Source organism: Mirounga angustirostris, unplaced genomic scaffold, assembly GCF_029215605.1.
Source record: "Mirounga angustirostris isolate CCGP_5_RB_7025 unplaced genomic scaffold, mMirAng1.0.hap1 SCAF_11, whole genome shotgun sequence".
Classification (NCBI taxonomy): Eukaryota; Metazoa; Chordata; class Mammalia; order Carnivora; family Phocidae; genus Mirounga; species Mirounga angustirostris.
This window is the reverse complement of record NW_026991719.1, coordinates 86431513-86448621: the sequence shown is the minus strand read 5'-3', so window position 1 is coordinate 86448621 and position 17109 is coordinate 86431513. Positions and strand designations below refer to the sequence as shown.

The window sequence follows — 17109 nt, the reverse complement described above, 5'->3', positions numbered from 1 at the left end:
TAAACACTTATTTGATGGTGGCAGGTTCTGAGTGTAGGTGGAATAGGTTGTTGCTGACATGATGTGATGAGGGGTGTTCTAACATCCAATTTCCTCAAATTTACTGTTGCATGGTTCTGTCAAAGGTCCTGTTATTATCACCAGTTGGAAATCGGGTTTGTTCATATAAGTTACGTTGTTTCCAGGGGTAAGAAGTGAAGTTCCATCCTGGATACTTGATCAAAGTAGTTCCTGCATATCTAAACATTCCGTAAATGAGTAGGACATAGGACTCGCGAGTTTAGGTGGAAATGGGTAAGACTGATTTACATGAAGTCCTTGCTGCCTAGGGAAGGTAGGCTTGAGTAACGGAAGAAAGGTAGCTAGGGTAAGAGGACTTAGGAATCATGGATTGCTGAAAAGAGAGGGAGAGAGTACTTAAGAGGAACTAGCCTATTTGTACAGTCCTACTCAGGCATTTCTCTGTGTGTATTCACACACACACACACACACACACACACACACGTGCATGTGTACATTCTTTCCTAATAATTATCAGTAATGTGGGGGAAAATCAATGTCCCAGCAGCAAATCATAGTATAATAAATAAACATTAAAAGCTTCAGAGGAAGAGGCCAAGAGTTAAGCAAAGAATATGTTAATGAACAAAAAGCATGTGTTTAGACCCTTGCAAAATATTTCTTGATCTTTAAAATGGAGAAAAGGGAGATAAAAAGTACTTTAAAGAGCTCATAGTGAATTGACTCATGTTATTTTTTTCCCCGAAACCAGCATCCAGAGTTACTGTACCTTTGACTTCCCCATAAAAAGATAAACTCTTATGTGATTACGTATGTATGTACTTCTCTGGAGGCAGAGGAGGGAAGAGAGAGAGAGAAAGAGTGATAGAGGCTCTTGGGAATATATGAGAAAGAGGTACAAAAATCCTGTTATTGTAAGCTAAGTTATATTAAGGCTTGCGATGTTTGCAGTTTTGTGAATTGTAAGCATAGCTGAGATATTTTCCAGACCTAACATGTTATGTATTTGTTAGTACATCTCATGATCATATCAGTTTTTAAAATAACTGTCATTATTTTTAAAATAACATTTTTTTAAGATTATTTATTTATTTGACAGAGAGAGACACAGCGAGAGAGGGAACACAAGCAGGGGGAGTGGGAGAGGAAGAAGCAGGCTTCCCACGGAGCAGGGAGCCCGACGCGGGGCTCGATCCCAGGACCCTGGGACCATGACCTGAGCCGAAGGCAGACTCTTAACGACTGAGCCACCCAGGCACCCCTAAAGAGCATTTTTAAAAGATTTATTTATTTACTTGAGAGAGAGAGAGGAAGAGAGAAAGAGGCAGATGGAGAGGGGAGAGAGAATCCCAAGCAGACTGCCCTGTGGGTGAGAGCTTGACATGGTTCTCAATCTCACAACCCTGAGATCATGACCTGGGCTGAAACCAAGAGTCAAATGCTTAACGGACTGCACCACCCAGGAGCCCCTAACTGTGTCATTCTTTATTTAACTTGTGGTACAATGTGATTGTTAGATATTTTGTTAATAAACCTGTCCTTTTTTGCCCATGTTTTTCTATTTTACATCTGTTTCTACGTTTATTATTCACTACTATTCACTTTATCTTGTTTTAATAAACAATTTTTCTAATTTGTCAAGAGGCTTTTACACTTTGTTTGTGTTTTACAACTTGACACTCAACTTGGAGTCATATGTATAAGCAACAAAAATGTTTTCAATACTTTTATTCAAGATACCAATAAAATTGTATCTAAAAAAAGGAAAAACAAAACTGTTCCTTTTACCTATTATTTCAGTGTTTCACTTTATTATTTCCCCTAAGCGGACTGTAAACTACTGGATTTCCCTTTGGGTCATATTCTACAATAGTAAATATATCTGATCTATATCTACATTGATCTACACATATATTTATCAATATACATATGTATTTATATCCTAGCTTGCCAGTAAGAATAACAAGATCCAGAAGCCTTACTGAAGTCCTGAAATTTGATAAAGGGCATCTCCCAGAAACTTCTATCAAACAATACACTTAATAGTGGAACAGTGGGAACATTTTTTAGTAAAATCACGATCAAGTCAAGGATGTTCACTATTATCACTACTAGAGCCCTCGACAATGGAATAAGACCACTGGAAAGAATTAAGAGATATAATTAATATAAAAGACAAGGCAAAACTCTGTGGAGAAAATTTTCATTTATCTTGAAAATTCAAGAGAATCAATGGTCAAACTATTTAAATTAATAGGAGTTCGACAAGGTTGTCAGAGGCAAGATCCATATCAATAATGATGCAAATTCAATGTCAATAACTCCCTTAGGTATCAGCAATAATTATGTTCACTGAAGTTAAAGAGCAGAGTTGAAAACAACCCAAATGTTCATTAATAGGGGAGTGGTTAAGAAAATTATGTGTGTGTACACACTATGAAATATTATGCAGTTGAATTAATTAGATCCAAATGAAAATGTATTAGCATGGAAATAACCCCAAGTCCTACAGTTGAGTAATAAAAGCAAGCTGCAGAATAATTTCGTCAATGTTAAAAATAAAACAGAAGTTGACTGTATTTTCTATAGGTTATATATATATGTAAAAAAAGTCTGAAAGGTTACCTACTGGATGAATAACAATGTTTTTTTCTTGGGAGAGGACTGAGATTGGGGGTGAATCAAGGGGGACTTTAATCTCTAGTGTTTTTTTTTTTCTAGTGTTTTTTTTTAAAGGAGAAAGTACTACTTGTGTAGGTAAAAATAAAAACAATTTTAAAATGCAATAGTTTGCTGAATTCACCTAATTAATTTCACTGAAATTTGCCCATATTTTAATATATAAAAGGAAATTGCTTTCTAGTTTATTAAACTTTGATTCATTCAACAACTAGTGAAGACCACAAGTTATGCTCAGTACAATGGATACAATGGCAAGCAGGACAGACATGGTTTCTGCCCTCCTGGAACTTACAATCAAGTGGGAGAAGCAGATAACAAACAAATAACGAAATAATTACACATCATAAGACATTTAAACAGAAATGAGCAGCAGGGTTTGATGGGAAATACTGTGGTTGAGGCAGACTGCCCAAAATAAGAGACATTTCGATCACATATCAGGCCACAAAACAAGCCTCAACAAATTCAAGAAGATCGAATTCATATCCTGCACCTTTTATGGCCACAATGCTATGAAACTAGAAGTCAACCACAAGAAAAAGTCTGGAAAGATCACAAATACATGGAGGTTAAATAACATGCTACTAAATAGTGAATGGGTCAACCAGGAACTCAAAGAAGAAGTAAAAAAAAAAAAAACAAACAAAACACGGAGACAAATGAGAATGAAAACAGAACAGTCCAAAACCTCTGGGATGCAGCAAAAGTCATTCTAAGAGGGAAGTTTATAGCAATACAGGCCTACCTTAAGAAGCAAGAAAAATGTCAAATAAACAACCTAACCTTGCACCTAAAGGAGCTAGAAAAGGAACAATAAAAAGAGCTTAAAACCAGCAGAAGAATAGAAATAATAAAGATGAGAGCAGAAATAAATGTTATAGAAACTAAAAAAAAAAAAAAAATAAGAAGAAGAATAGATCAGTGGAACCAGGAGCTGGTTCTTGGAAAAAAAAATCAATAAAACTGATAAACCTCTGGCCAGACTTATCAAGAATAAGGAGAAAGGATTCAAATAAATAAAATTACAAACAAGAGAGGAGAAATAACAACCAACGCCACAGAAATACAAACAATAATAAGAGAATATCATGAAAAAGTATATGCCAACAAATTGGACAATTCCTAGGGACATATACTACCAAAACTGAAACAGGAAGAAATAGAAAATTTGAACAGATTGATAACTGGCAAAGAAATTGAGTCAGTCAATTATCATATGGTTTCACTCATATGTGGAACATAAGGAATAGCACGGAGGACCAGAGGGGAAGGGAGGGAAAACTGAATGGGAAGAAATCAGAGAAGGAGACAAACCATGAGAGACTCTGGACTTGGGGAAACAAATTGAGGGTTACAGAAGGGAGGGAGGTGGGGGGTGGGCTAGCCGGGAGATGGGTATTAAGGAGGGCACGTGTGGTGATGAGTACTGGGTGTTATACGCAACTAAGGAATCATTGAACACTACATCAAAAACTAATGATGTACTATATGCTGGCTAATTGAACAAGATAATAATAATTTAAAAAGGCTAAATAGTAAAAAAAAACAACAACAACAAAAAAAAACAACCCTCCCAAATTATATACATGTAGTTTAACCAAGGCCATCTGGAAATAATCCTTCATATTTGTCTTTATTGTCTTACTCCATGGTTCCTGAATGCCCATCCCAGACTGGTGCCAAACTGGTTGCATCAGAATCATTTTAGTTTTGGGGGATGCCTGGGTGGCTTAGTCGGTTAAGCATCTGCCTATGGCTCAGGTCATGATCCCAGGGTCCTGGGATTGAGCCCCGTGTAGGGCTTCCTGCTCAGCAGGGGAGTCTGCTTCTTCTCTCTCTGCCACTGCTCTTTCTCTCTCAAATAAATAAATAAAATCTTTAAAACAAAAAAGAAATTGAGTCAGTAATCAAAACACTCCCAACAAACAAAAGTACAGGACCAGATGGCTTCACAGGCAAATTCTACCAAACATTTAAAGAAAAACTAATACTTATTCTTAAACTATTCCAAAAAATAGAAAAGGAAGGAAAACTTCCAAATTCATTCTATGAGGCCAGCATTGCCCTAATCATAAAACTAGATAAAGACATGATTGAAAAAGAGAACTACAGGCCAATATCCCTGATGAACATAGATGCAAAAATTCTCAACCAAATGATAGCAAACTGAATTCAACAATACATTAAAAATATCATTCACCATGATCAAGTGGGATTTATTCCTGCAATGCAAGGGTGGTTCAGTGTTAGCAAATCAATTGATGTGGTGCATCACATCAATAAGAGAAAGGATAAGATCATTTTACAGCTACCTGATCATTTCCATGCATGATAAAAACCCTCAACAAAGTAGGTTTATTTTTTTATTATTTTCTATTAAAGGTTTACTTATTTATTTTAGGGAGAAAGAACACACATGTGCACGTGAACTTGAGTTGAGGGAGGCGCAGAGGGAGAGAATCCTCAAGCAGACTCCCTGCTGAGCAGGGAGCCCAATTTGGGGCTCGATCCCATGACCATGAGCTCACAACCTGAGCCAAAACCAAGAGTCAGACACTCAACCAACTGATTCATCCAGGCGCCTCAACAAAGCAGGTTTAGAGGGAACATACCTCAACATAATAAAGGCCATATGAAAAACCCAGAGCTAACATCATCCTTAATGGGGAAAAAACTGAGAACATTTCCCTTAGGTCAGGAACAAGACAAGGATGTCCACTCTCACCACTTTTATTCAACATAGTACTGGAAGTCTTAGCCATAGCAATCAGACAACAAAAAGAAATAAAAGGCATCCAAGTCAGTAAGGAAGAGTCAAACTTTCACTATTTGCAGATGACATGATACTATATTTAGAAAACCCAAAAGACTCCACCAAAAAATTGATAGAACTGATAAACGAATTCAGTAAAGTTGCAGGATACAAAATCAACATATATAAATCTGTTGCATTTCTATACACCAATAATGAAGCCACAGAAAGAGAAATCAAGGAATCAATCTCATTTACAATTACACCTAAAATAATAAGATACTTAGGAATAAACCTAACCAAAGAGGGGAAAGATCTGTACTCTGAAAACTTTAAAACACTGATGAAATAAATTGAAGATGACACAAAGAAATGGAAAGACATTCCATACTCATGGATTGGAAGAACAACTATTGTTAAGATGTCTGTACTACCCAAAGCAATCTACAGATTTTATGTAATCCCTATAAAAATACCAACAGCATTTTTCACAGAGCTAGAACAAACAATCCTAAAATTTATATGGAACCACAAAAAAAACCTGAATAGCCAAAGCAAACGTGAAAAAAGAAAAGCAAAGCTGGAGGCATCACAATTCCAGACCTCAGGTTATATTACAAAGCTGTAGTAATCAAAACAGTATGGTACTGGCATAAAAATAGACATATAGATCAATGGAACAGAATAGAAAACCCAGAACGAACCCACAAGTATATGGTCAATTGATATTCGACAAAGCAGGAAAGAACATCCAATGAGGAAACAGTCTCTTCAACGAATGGTTTGGAAAAACTGGACAGCAACATGCAAAACAATGAAACTGGACCACTTTCTTTTTTTAAAAAAGATTTTATTTATTTATTTGACAGAGAGAGACACAGCGAGAGAGGGAATACAAGCAGGGGGAGTGGGAGAGGGAGAAGCAGGCTTCCCGCTGAGCAGGGAGCCCGATGTGGGGCTTGATCCCAGGACCCTGAGATCATGACCTGAGTCGAAGGCAGATGTTTAATGACTGAGCCACCCAGGTGCCCCACTGGACCTCTTTCTTACACCATACAGAAAAATAAATTCATAATGTATTAAAGACCTAAATGTGAGACCTGCAATCATAAAAATCCTAGAAGAGAATGTAAGCAGTAACTTCTCTGACAACTACTATAGCAATTTCTTACTAGATATGTCTCCTGAGGCAAGGGAAACAAAAGCAAAAATAAGCTATTGAGACTGCATCAAAATAAAAAACTTCTGCACAGCGAGGGAAACAATCAACTAAACTAAAAGGCAACCTACTGAATGGGAGAAAATATTTGCAAATGACATATGTGATAAAGGGTTATTATCCAAAATATATAAATCACTTATACAACTCAACACCTAAAAGACAAATAATGTAATTAAAAATGGGCAGAAGACATGAACAGATATTTCTCCAAGAAGACATCCAGATGGCCAACAGACACATGAAAAGATGCTCATCATTACTTATCATCAGGGAAATGCAAATCAAAACTAAATGAGATATCACCTCACACGTGTCAGAATGGCTAAAATCAACGACACAAGAAACAAGTGTTGACGAGGATGTGGAGAAAAAGGAACCCTCAAGCCCTGTTGGTGGGAAGGCAAACTGGTGCAGCCACTGTGGAAAACAGTATGGAGATTTCTCAAAAAGTTAAAAATAGAACTACCCTGTGATCCAGCAACTGAACTACTGGGTATTTCCCCCAAAGAATACAAGAACACTAATTCAAAGGAATACATGCACCCCGATGTTTATAGCAGCATTATTTACAATAGCCAAATTATGGAAGCATCCTAAGTATGGATCGATATGAGAATGGACAAAGAAGTTGTGATATATACATATATATATATATACACACACACACACACACATATATATACAATGGAATATTAATTCGGCCATAAAAAGAATGAAATCTTGCCATTTGCAGTGACATGAATGGAGCTAGAGAGTATAATGCTAAGCAAAATAAGTCAGACAAAGATAAATACCACAAGATTTCACTCATATGTGGAATTTAAGAAACAAAACAAACAAGCCAAGAAAAAGAGAGAGAGTGTGAGAGAGAAACCAAGAAACAAGACTCTTAACTCTAGAGAACAAACTGATGGTTACCGGAGGGGAGGGTGTTGGGGGATGGGTGACATAGGAGATGGGGATTAAGGAGGGCACTTGTGATGAGCACCAGGTGATGTACGGAAGTGTTGAATTACTCTATTGTATGCTTGAAACTAATATGACACTGTATGTTAACTAACTGGAATTTAAATAAAAACTTAAAAAAAGTAATGCTTGGAGGTTAAATCAACAGGACTTTATGTTTAATGAGATATAAGGGTGAAGAAGAGGGAGGTGTCAAGTACTTTCAGGCTCAAGGGCAGGGAAGAGTTCAGAGGAATGGAGGGACTGAAAGGTGGCCAGTGTGGCTGGAGCTGAGGGAGTGGCGGGGGTGGGTGGGGGCGGTGGAGGTGGGGAGGCGGGGAGGTTAGAGGAGATGAGGTCAGAGTGGTAGGCAGGAGCCAGGTGATTCACGGCTAGGTAACGACATGGGAAAGAGTTTGAATTTACTCTAAGTACCATGGGTCGCTACTAAAAGATTTTAGACAGGGTGTGGTTTATCTTTTCTCAAAAGCCACTTTGGCTTCAGTGTGGGGATCGGCTTGGAAGGGGACAAGAGAATCAAGATCAGTTAGGAAGTTGTTGGAACGGTCTGAGGATAAAGTCTTGGAGGTGGTACAACTAGACAGATGTGAGATTCCTTTGAATGGGAACTGATTACTTTTCTTGAATTAAGTTCTTTATGTGTATATCTGAGTCTAACCTTAGAGAAGTTTTTTTAAATTATTTTCTCCATTTATATACTATGTGTTTATTTCCTCTTTCATTTCTAGAAGACATTTCCCCAAAACATTTAGCATTTGCATTTGCTGCTCTGATTAAATCCTTCCTATCCCTACACTTACTTGCTCAGGAATTGATGAGATTGGAGGATTCTGAAATGCTTCAAACCTTACCCTGAGATCCCCTTCATTCGACACAGTTGAAATGATAAAAATGTAAGAACCATTTTATCCCCTCCAGATTATTGACCTGGCTGAAATAAACTGCATTCAAACCTAAGCATTTCTTAAGGCAATTTACCTATTAACAGCATAGTTCACTTTCAGGACCTGTTTGCTTATCCAGTAAGTACTTAACAGGTTCCAAATTTTAGACTTTCATAATGGGCCTCTTGATTTTTCTTGCATATCTGGGACAGAATGGGATGGATGTCTGGAACATTTGGAAAGTGTTGTTAAGACGTTACATTATTACTTAAGGATACCATAAGCATATCCTCCTGTTTCCAACACCGTCAAAGGGCAAAGTCAAAACAGACTGCAAATTGGACAACGTTGAATTAAAGATTCACCTCCAAGCATTAGGCTATCCATTATTCCTCCTCAGTGGACGCTCTTCTCAGACCGAAGTTGTCCACTTCAGAAAAAAGAAGCCTGCTACTAGGGAGGCTATAAATAGACTGGGCCCAGGCGTAAGGACATTCTGTACCCACGTCATGAAACCATGAGAGGCAAGGAGTGCAGAGGCATCCTTTATGTTTGTTGGGGACTTTGAAGGCAGCCTAGAGGGGAAGAGGAGGCCCAGAAATATAAAATGGCGATGGTTGTGGGCGGTGGGAGGAGAATGTATTTGTACCACAGTAAGGCACGGCATAGTGTGTTGTCAGTGCGAAAGAGACAAGCAGCCTCTGACATCTGGGACCCAGCCTGCCACTATTAAGTGGGCCTTGGTGTTTTCTTGTTGAACATAGTCTCACAGAACATCAACATTAGGGAAGGTCGCTCTGCGACCATGACAGATCAAGACAAAAATAAGACCACTCCACCATCATGTCTGAACATAGTCAAAATATGAAAAGTGTCCAACCCACAAAAATTACCAAACATCTCCTATCCTGGCTAACACGAGTGACTGTTGTTTCTTTACCAGTTACTGCTCTAGCTTCAGGTCAGTCTTCCCCATTTAGAGAGAAGATTGATTTAGAAATCCAATCGCAGAATTGCCCCCACTTTCTGATAGCCTCTAAACCAAGAACAAAATCAGCTAGAGTAGTTGACTCAGCCTGGTTTCCCCAGGAATTTCCTGGTTTAAGCACTGAAAATCCCACATTCCAGGAAATCCTTCAGTCTCAGGCGAGCTGGGATGGTTGGTAAATGGCTTGCTTCCCTAAACCCTCGTCCAGATCATCGAAAGCAAGCCCAAATCCTTTAAGTCCCTTCTACCACCCTCTTATTGATGTGACCCATGGTGCCCCATGGTGCACACTCTCCCTTTGCTGCAGTAAATAATAAACATAACTTTTCCGATGACAGGTCTGCCCCTAGTGGTCTTTGGTCAGAGGGCATCGACATCAGTAAGCAAGGAGGCACAACATTGTGGAAAGGCTCCCAAGGCCCAGCATGGAAAAATGGGACCGAAGGAATGCAGAGGTAAGTGGAGCAGGGCAGGAAGGAAAGGGTGCTACAGCCCTGAGGGGGCCAGAGTGTGATTTTCTGAAAAGGTGGTTTTTAGGGGTGATAAAAGATGAGGTGATGGAGATGAAGCCGGGAGGTTCTGGAGGAGGAGGAGGAGGAGGAGGAGGAGGAGGAGGATTTGTTGCCCCACCCTCTGTGCTTAAACAATCATTGAACACTACATCAAAAATTAATGATGTACTATGTGTTGGCTAATTGAACATAATAATTAAAAAAATAAAAAAGAATAATACAAAAGTGAAAAAAAAACCCAAAACTCAGAACACTAATGAAAAGACAGCAAAAATTCACACCATTTTGGCTTCTGTTACAAAATAATGACTGGGTCTTTAATGGTCTAGAAGTTGATCATAGAGTTTTTGTATCCACACTTGCTTCACTGTTTGTTGACTGCATCATCTAATAATTTCTATATAAGGGAAATTTCTAGGAAGGGAGAACTCCAATAACACGCTACTTGACAGGTCTTATAACTGCAAAACACTAAACTTACAATTTTAATTCTTCAGGGCTGAGAACATTGAATGTTAAAGATCAATAATCAGAGAGGGAGACAAACCATGAGAAAATCTTAACTCTAGGGAATAAACTGAGGGTTGCTGGAGGGGAGGGGGTGGGGGGATGGGGTAACTGGGTGATGGGCATTAAGGAGGGCATGTGATGTGATGAGCATGGGGTGTTATGTAAGATTGATGAATTACTGAACTCTACCTCTGAAACTAATGATGTACTATATGTTGGCTAATTGAATTTAAATAAAAAAAATAAAGTGGTAATAGGAGAAGTGAAAAAATAAAATAAAGGCCCAACAACAGTGCCTGACATATAGTAAAGGGCAACAAATATAAACTATTACAATGACTATCATTATGCTCTCTTTTTTCAATGCACTTATTTGAAAAGAGGGACAATGCAGTAGTTTTAAAAAATGTTTTTGATCACGTATCCTTGAGTACGCTGGAAGTACATATCGAATGCTAAATGTAACTGCCTTGTTTTTAATACTCTGCTTGGAGTCAGACGTTCAGATGACTGTGTGCATGCCTTTTGGCGAGATTTACTGTAAGACCTTTGGCAAATCTTTTCAAATCAGTGGCTGGGTCCCCACATTCCACTAGACGTTGGCCCCTACTGCACGTTGCAAAGCAAGTTTTGAAAACCGGACTGCTATTTAGTTTGGTACTGTTTATACTTCAAAAATAGCAGGGGGGGGGGGCGCCTGGGTGGCTCAGTCGTTAAGCGTCTGCCTTCGGCTCAGGTCATGGTCTCAGGGTCCTGGGATCGAGTCCCGCATCGGGCTCCCTGCTCTGCAGGGAGCCTGCTTCTCCCTCTCCCACTCCCCCCGCTTGTGTTCCCTCTCTCGCTGTGTGTCTCTCTCTGTCAAATAAATAAATAAAATCTTAAAAAAAAAAAAATAGCAGGGGGGGTGAAAACAAGGCGATGGTCCGTGCAAAAGGAAACCTAGAGCACTCAGAATCCAAGTTGAAACATTAGGGAAGTAGGTTCCTTAGAACAGGTTTAGTTTCTGATTTTCATGAGAAGTCTGTCTCTATTTCTACAAAAATAAAAGTCACCTGTAAAAATGTAGGAATACACAGGGAAGGCTTCTGGAGTTCTCTGAACTCCAAAAGAAAAAAGTGTGAATGCCTGAGTTCTGGGAGCATCCAGGATATATTACAAAAGTTAGCGAGTGGCATTTTGTACATTTATGATGATTTTGTACTGCTGAAAAGACCGTCTTTACCTGGCATTTTGATACCCAGAGAAACAAGCAGCTTAGTTTTCCCACATTAGTACTAAGCTGCCATATTGCATGGTGTTTAAACCATTGCATGTGTATAACCTGCATGTTCCAATCGCTACTATTCTTAACACAAATTTGATTTTCTCTCTTTTACAATTCTGAAATGTGTTGAATTTACATTAATTTCCTCAGGGGCCAAGTTTGGTGGTGATAACCAGTTATCCTGATACTGTGTTTTTGCAGCTCTTACCCTGTTTGAAATTCTTACCTTTTTTTTTTTTTTTTTTTCTTTAGCCATCTGGCCTAGAAATACCCATTCTTGCCCATAGTATAGAAAACTTGGGTAAGAAATCTAGCTCTTTTTTTTTTTTTTTTTAGATTTTATTTATTTATTTGACAGAGAAAGACATAGTGAGAGCAGGAACACACGCAGGGGGAGTGGGAGAGGGAGAAACAGGCTTCCCTCAGAGCAGGGAGCCCGATGTAGGACTCCATCCCAGGACCCTGGGATCATGACCTGAGCCGAGGGCAGACGCTTAACGACTGAGCCACCCAGGCGCCCAAGAAATCTAGCTCTTTACTAGTTTAAACACCATTTACTTGGAAAGTGGCATTGTTTCACAAAACAAATAAAATAAAAACAGTAATTCTCGGAAGTAAATTCCAATATGAAGTTAATAAATTAGATGATTATATTTACTTATGAAGTCCTAAGTAAATACTTCTAAGGGAAACTTTTACTTTTGATGTAAATTTCAGTGTGATCCTATTTCTACCATGCCTTTTCCAATATATAATTTTTCTTAGGGAGTAGTTTTATATGTATTAGTCCCACAAACAGATTCAAATCTCATACACAGCAGATAGTCGAATTCTCATTTCTGTAAACATTTTGTACACTTACAATATGCTATTGTTTACTCATAATAATTAATCAGTTTTATAGTTACTGCATACTTGAATACGTACAATCCTTTCTGCCTAAGAAAATGAATCGAACTGAAAAACACAAATTGAAAATGGATATAAAATATTTGTTTTCTTTAATGTTCGTAGGTAAGGTACGTTTTCTTCAAAAGCAGTTATGTAATAAACAGTGAGCAAACTAATACAACTAAGAAACTCATGAAAGAAAATAGGGATCACTTCATGAATTGTTTTTGTCCTTGGAGCAAATTAATCACAAATATTAAGTAATAATAGTAAAGAGATTCCAGGTCGTGCTGGGCAAAAAAAAAAAAAAAAAATTTAAATTGTTTTACAGTGTCATTGCCAGATCTTAGAGTAATTCTAGATGGAAATACCATTTTAAGATAAACAAAGACATAAACCCTCTTTGGGACTCGGACGTTACTTACCGAAATTGGCCATCTGTATCGTCTGGTTGCCAGTGTCCGGAACATTGTAAATCACAACAGCATCTGCGTTTCTTCTGCCTGCTGCTTGAATTTTTTCCAAAAATGTACAATTACCTCTTTCTATCAGCGCAATCCAGGGACTGTTAGTATTAGTAAACTCAGTGTTGTAGTCACAAGCTTGGTACTTATTGTTCTTAGGGATGCTCACCACCCCCATAGCATTAGCCACTGGTGAAGCTAATCCATAAACACCACATTCACACCTCTCTATTGTAGTGTAGTTGCTGGTTTCATTATAATAAGTCACAGTCACATAGGCATTCATTGAAAAAGACGCTGTGATTTTAAATAAGAAGATAAAAATTACAAGCAGCCAAAAACAACTGGACTTATTCTCCTGGTTCATTGCTCGTTCATCTGAACATAAAACTTAAGATGTCTGCCGGTATTTCCAACTATCAGTCACCATTTGTCCACTCAGGTCCCTGCTAAGCAGAAGTTTGAAATTTCAGTTGCGAGTAGGTAACTGATCTCACCTCTAGCAACGTAAGCTCTGAATACGTCAGCTCTATTTCACTTTAGTTACCTACATTCTCCCTTGCCTGCCCCTCCTCCAGCGGTACACACGTAACCTTTAACCAGGACTACCTTAGCAATAAATAACACCATAAACTTTATTCTACATGTCAACTTATCAGGATTGGATGACTTCCTGCACTGAGATTTTTTCTTAATGTGCCAGCTAATGCAATTTCATAAACATGGAGTGGATCGGAATGAGGAACTGGACTCTTGGGAATCCCACGTGACGAGGCTGAAAGTCACCTCTCTCAGAATATCTAAAACAAACTGGTTTTCCAAGCCCTGCTGAAATATGCTATCAACCAGTTCAGCCAGGAGTTAAGATCCAGAAGTTTAACTGCTATGGTAGGAGTAGAATTGGTTTCATAGCCTTTCTGCCTTTTATTTCTTTGTGGAATTTTTCTTAACAGGCTCCCCAAGGAATATCTTCTGCCACCTTGTTTATCCGTTGAAAAGTAAACATATTTCAGTGGCTAGGGATCCTTTCAAGTACAGTGCCTTGCCCATGGTAGGCACTCAAATATTTGTTGATTGCCCGATACCTGAGTAGCTGCATTCCATTAATTTTTATGTCCCATGTGTTATGCTGTAACAGAAGATTGGTCAAGGTTTAATTGTGAATATTTAGTCTTTTTAATTCTAGTGCTTTCAGATGTCTAGGCAGACTTATTTTGTCACTTCCTTTATTGTAAGCTCTGCTTTTAATCAGGAGTGCAACTGATATGTATTGCTGAGGGGTCAACCGGTCTGGGCAAGTGGCCGGACTAGGGAGATTGCTATATGTGCCAAGGGCTGGTGAAGAGGTAGATAAATGGACAACAAGATAGAGATATCAGGAATCTGGGCTAAGAGTCAGCAAATGAGACAAACAGGCATCAGGCTGTCAGAGAAGCCGAGGACACCAGGTCAAAAGGAAGGCAGGCACAATGGTGGTCTGAAGTCCAAGGGAAGTAGTCTGGAACCAGACAGATTACTAGAGCCAGGGGAACAGGACAACAGAAAATAGGAAAATAGGAGACATTGTTGAACGAGATAATCAATGAAGATACTTCTTCCCCTACTTCTTGTCTATCCTTAGGCATCTGAGATAACAGCGTTGGAGTGGACCCTGCGGTAGGAATGAACAGTAACACTATTCAGCAGAAGGGAGGAGTTCAGGAAATGTGCAATAGAAACTGATGAATAAATCCCAACAGACGCACGCTACCGATTTAACCTTTCTATCCTATTATAGCTGTCGGTTACTCACCTGTGTATCCCCTCTCCACAATACCTTTTATTATAAACACCTTACAGATAGTAATCAGTTAATAATTATTCATGGAATTGAACTGGAAAGTTAAAGGTCTAGGTGTATTAGCTTGTGGTCTACTTAAAAGTAAACACAAATAGTTTATTATTTTGCTATTGAGACTATGATTTCAATGTTCAAACTCATAATAAAGCCTGTCCTCAATGGACAAAGAAAACTGTCAAATTGAAAAGGCAAGTGTTACTATTGCTAAAACCGTTAGTTTGCTGATTGCCGATAGACATCTCTGATAAATGCAACATTAGCATGCAACATGCAAATAATTAGTCAAGTCCTAGAAATTTTATTTCACTTTTCCTACCAGGTATTAAATCGCTTCTCAAGGAGAAACTTTTCATGAAATAGTTTAAAAACAGATTAGTGAGAAACTAGCTAAATCCATTAGAAGTTAAGTTTTGTTCATGGTAACTTAATAGTTTCAAATCTTCACATTATATTTTTTGTAGAAGTTAAATCATTCCAGGCCTTAAAAATGACAACTTTCCTGTAACATTTTGTGGCAGTGCTGGGGCATTAAAGATAATTTTACTAAACTATTTAAAATTGCTCTGAAGGTTGAAGTGCATGACTTCATATGGTAACCAGCATTATACATCTTGTACATAGGTGCATTTATATGACTTTCAGAGAGAGAGAGAGAGAGAGTTGTAACTTACAAAGATAATCTTAGATTTTTAAAAATTTGCGATTAAGTAAAATTAGTTCCAGAATAATAAACACCCACCAATGTAATTTTTCTTAAGGTAATTTGCTGGGGTGTGAGTGGTCTAGTACTTATTCAGTGTTTCTAAAGTTTTTTTTTCAAGATTTTATTTATTTGAGAGAGAGAGCACACGTGGAAGGGAGTGGCAGAGGGAGAGGGAGAAGCAGACTCCCTGAGGAGCAGGGAGCCCGACATAGGGGCTCGATCCCAGGACCCTGAGATCATGACCTGAGCCAAAGGTAGACGCCTAGCTGACTGAGCCACCCAGGTGCCCCTAAAGTTTTGTTTGTGGAACACCTACATTATACTCACTTGAAATTTTATTAAAAATGAAGATTTCTGAGTCCCACCCCCAATCATCCTGAATCAGAATCTGAGGGAAATATCTAGGAATTCACATTTTAAATAAGCTCTCCAGGTAATTCTTATGCACTTCACAATTTAAGAACTTGAAATCGTAAAGTTGTACATGATGAAAATGGTACAGGATCTAGTTGTAGTTTTGACAGACTTGCCACCGTCATTTTATTTCAACCTCGTTGTGCTTCAGCTTCCAATCTATATTTGTATTATCTATATAGCGTATGCCTACATATGGTACAATCTGTATTTGTAGGTTTGTCTGTACTTTAGGTAGAAGTCTGAACATTTTTGAAGTATATTGCAAACCCGAAGTTGGCACAAGTGCTGATTCTACAACAGCTACTATTACATCCTCAAAAATAAAAACCTCTCTGGGACTTTTTCTTCATTTACACAATAAAAGAGGTTGGATTAGAATTTATTTACCCATAAGGTCTTTTCCAGACCTGATATGCTAGAACTCTGAAAATAAAAGTTGTTCAGAAACTCAATTTTTTTAAAGATTTTATTTATTTGAGAGAGAGAGCAAGCGAGAGAGCACACAAGTGGGAGGGGCAGAGAGAGAAGAGAATCTCAAACAGACTCGATCTGAGCGTGGAGCCCAACACGGGGCTCGATTTCATGACCCTGAGATCATGACCTGAGCCGAAACCAAGAGTCAGATGTTTAACCGACTGAGCCACCCAGGCGCCCTTAGAAACTATCAGTTTTTAATTTTTCCTTCTTTTCAGCACAATTCATGATGAAACTGCTTTGAGAGTAGCTGAAGCTGTAGCACCTGAAGGAGAGGTAAGTTCAAAGTATTGGGTAAAGCTTGAGCTTTGATAAAACTGGTAAGTGCTTTAAACAGTACTATATAGCAGGGGTTTTCAAACTTGTCTGCCGATTAGAATCACCTGGGGAGCTGTTAATTACCTCGATGCCCAGGCTACACTAACCAGAAACTTGGGGATGACACCTAGGCATAGTAATTTTTAAAACTTGCCAGGTAATACCAATATGAAGCCAAGTTTGAGAACCACTGCTATACAG

General features: G+C 38.5%; 1 protein-coding gene across 1 annotated transcript in view; it reads right to left on the bottom strand.

The window, feature by feature from the left end:
• Positions 1-13834, bottom strand: part of RNF128 (ring finger protein 128) — a 103155-nt gene extending 89321 nt beyond the window's left edge. The window contains exon 1 of the mRNA XM_045881035.3: positions 13118-13834. Within this exon, the coding sequence (XP_045736991.1) occupies positions 13118-13523 (406 nt within the window). The 5' untranslated portion in view covers positions 13524-13834. The remainder of the gene's footprint in view (positions 1-13117) is intronic.
• Between the last annotated feature and the right edge of the window lie 3275 nt (positions 13835-17109).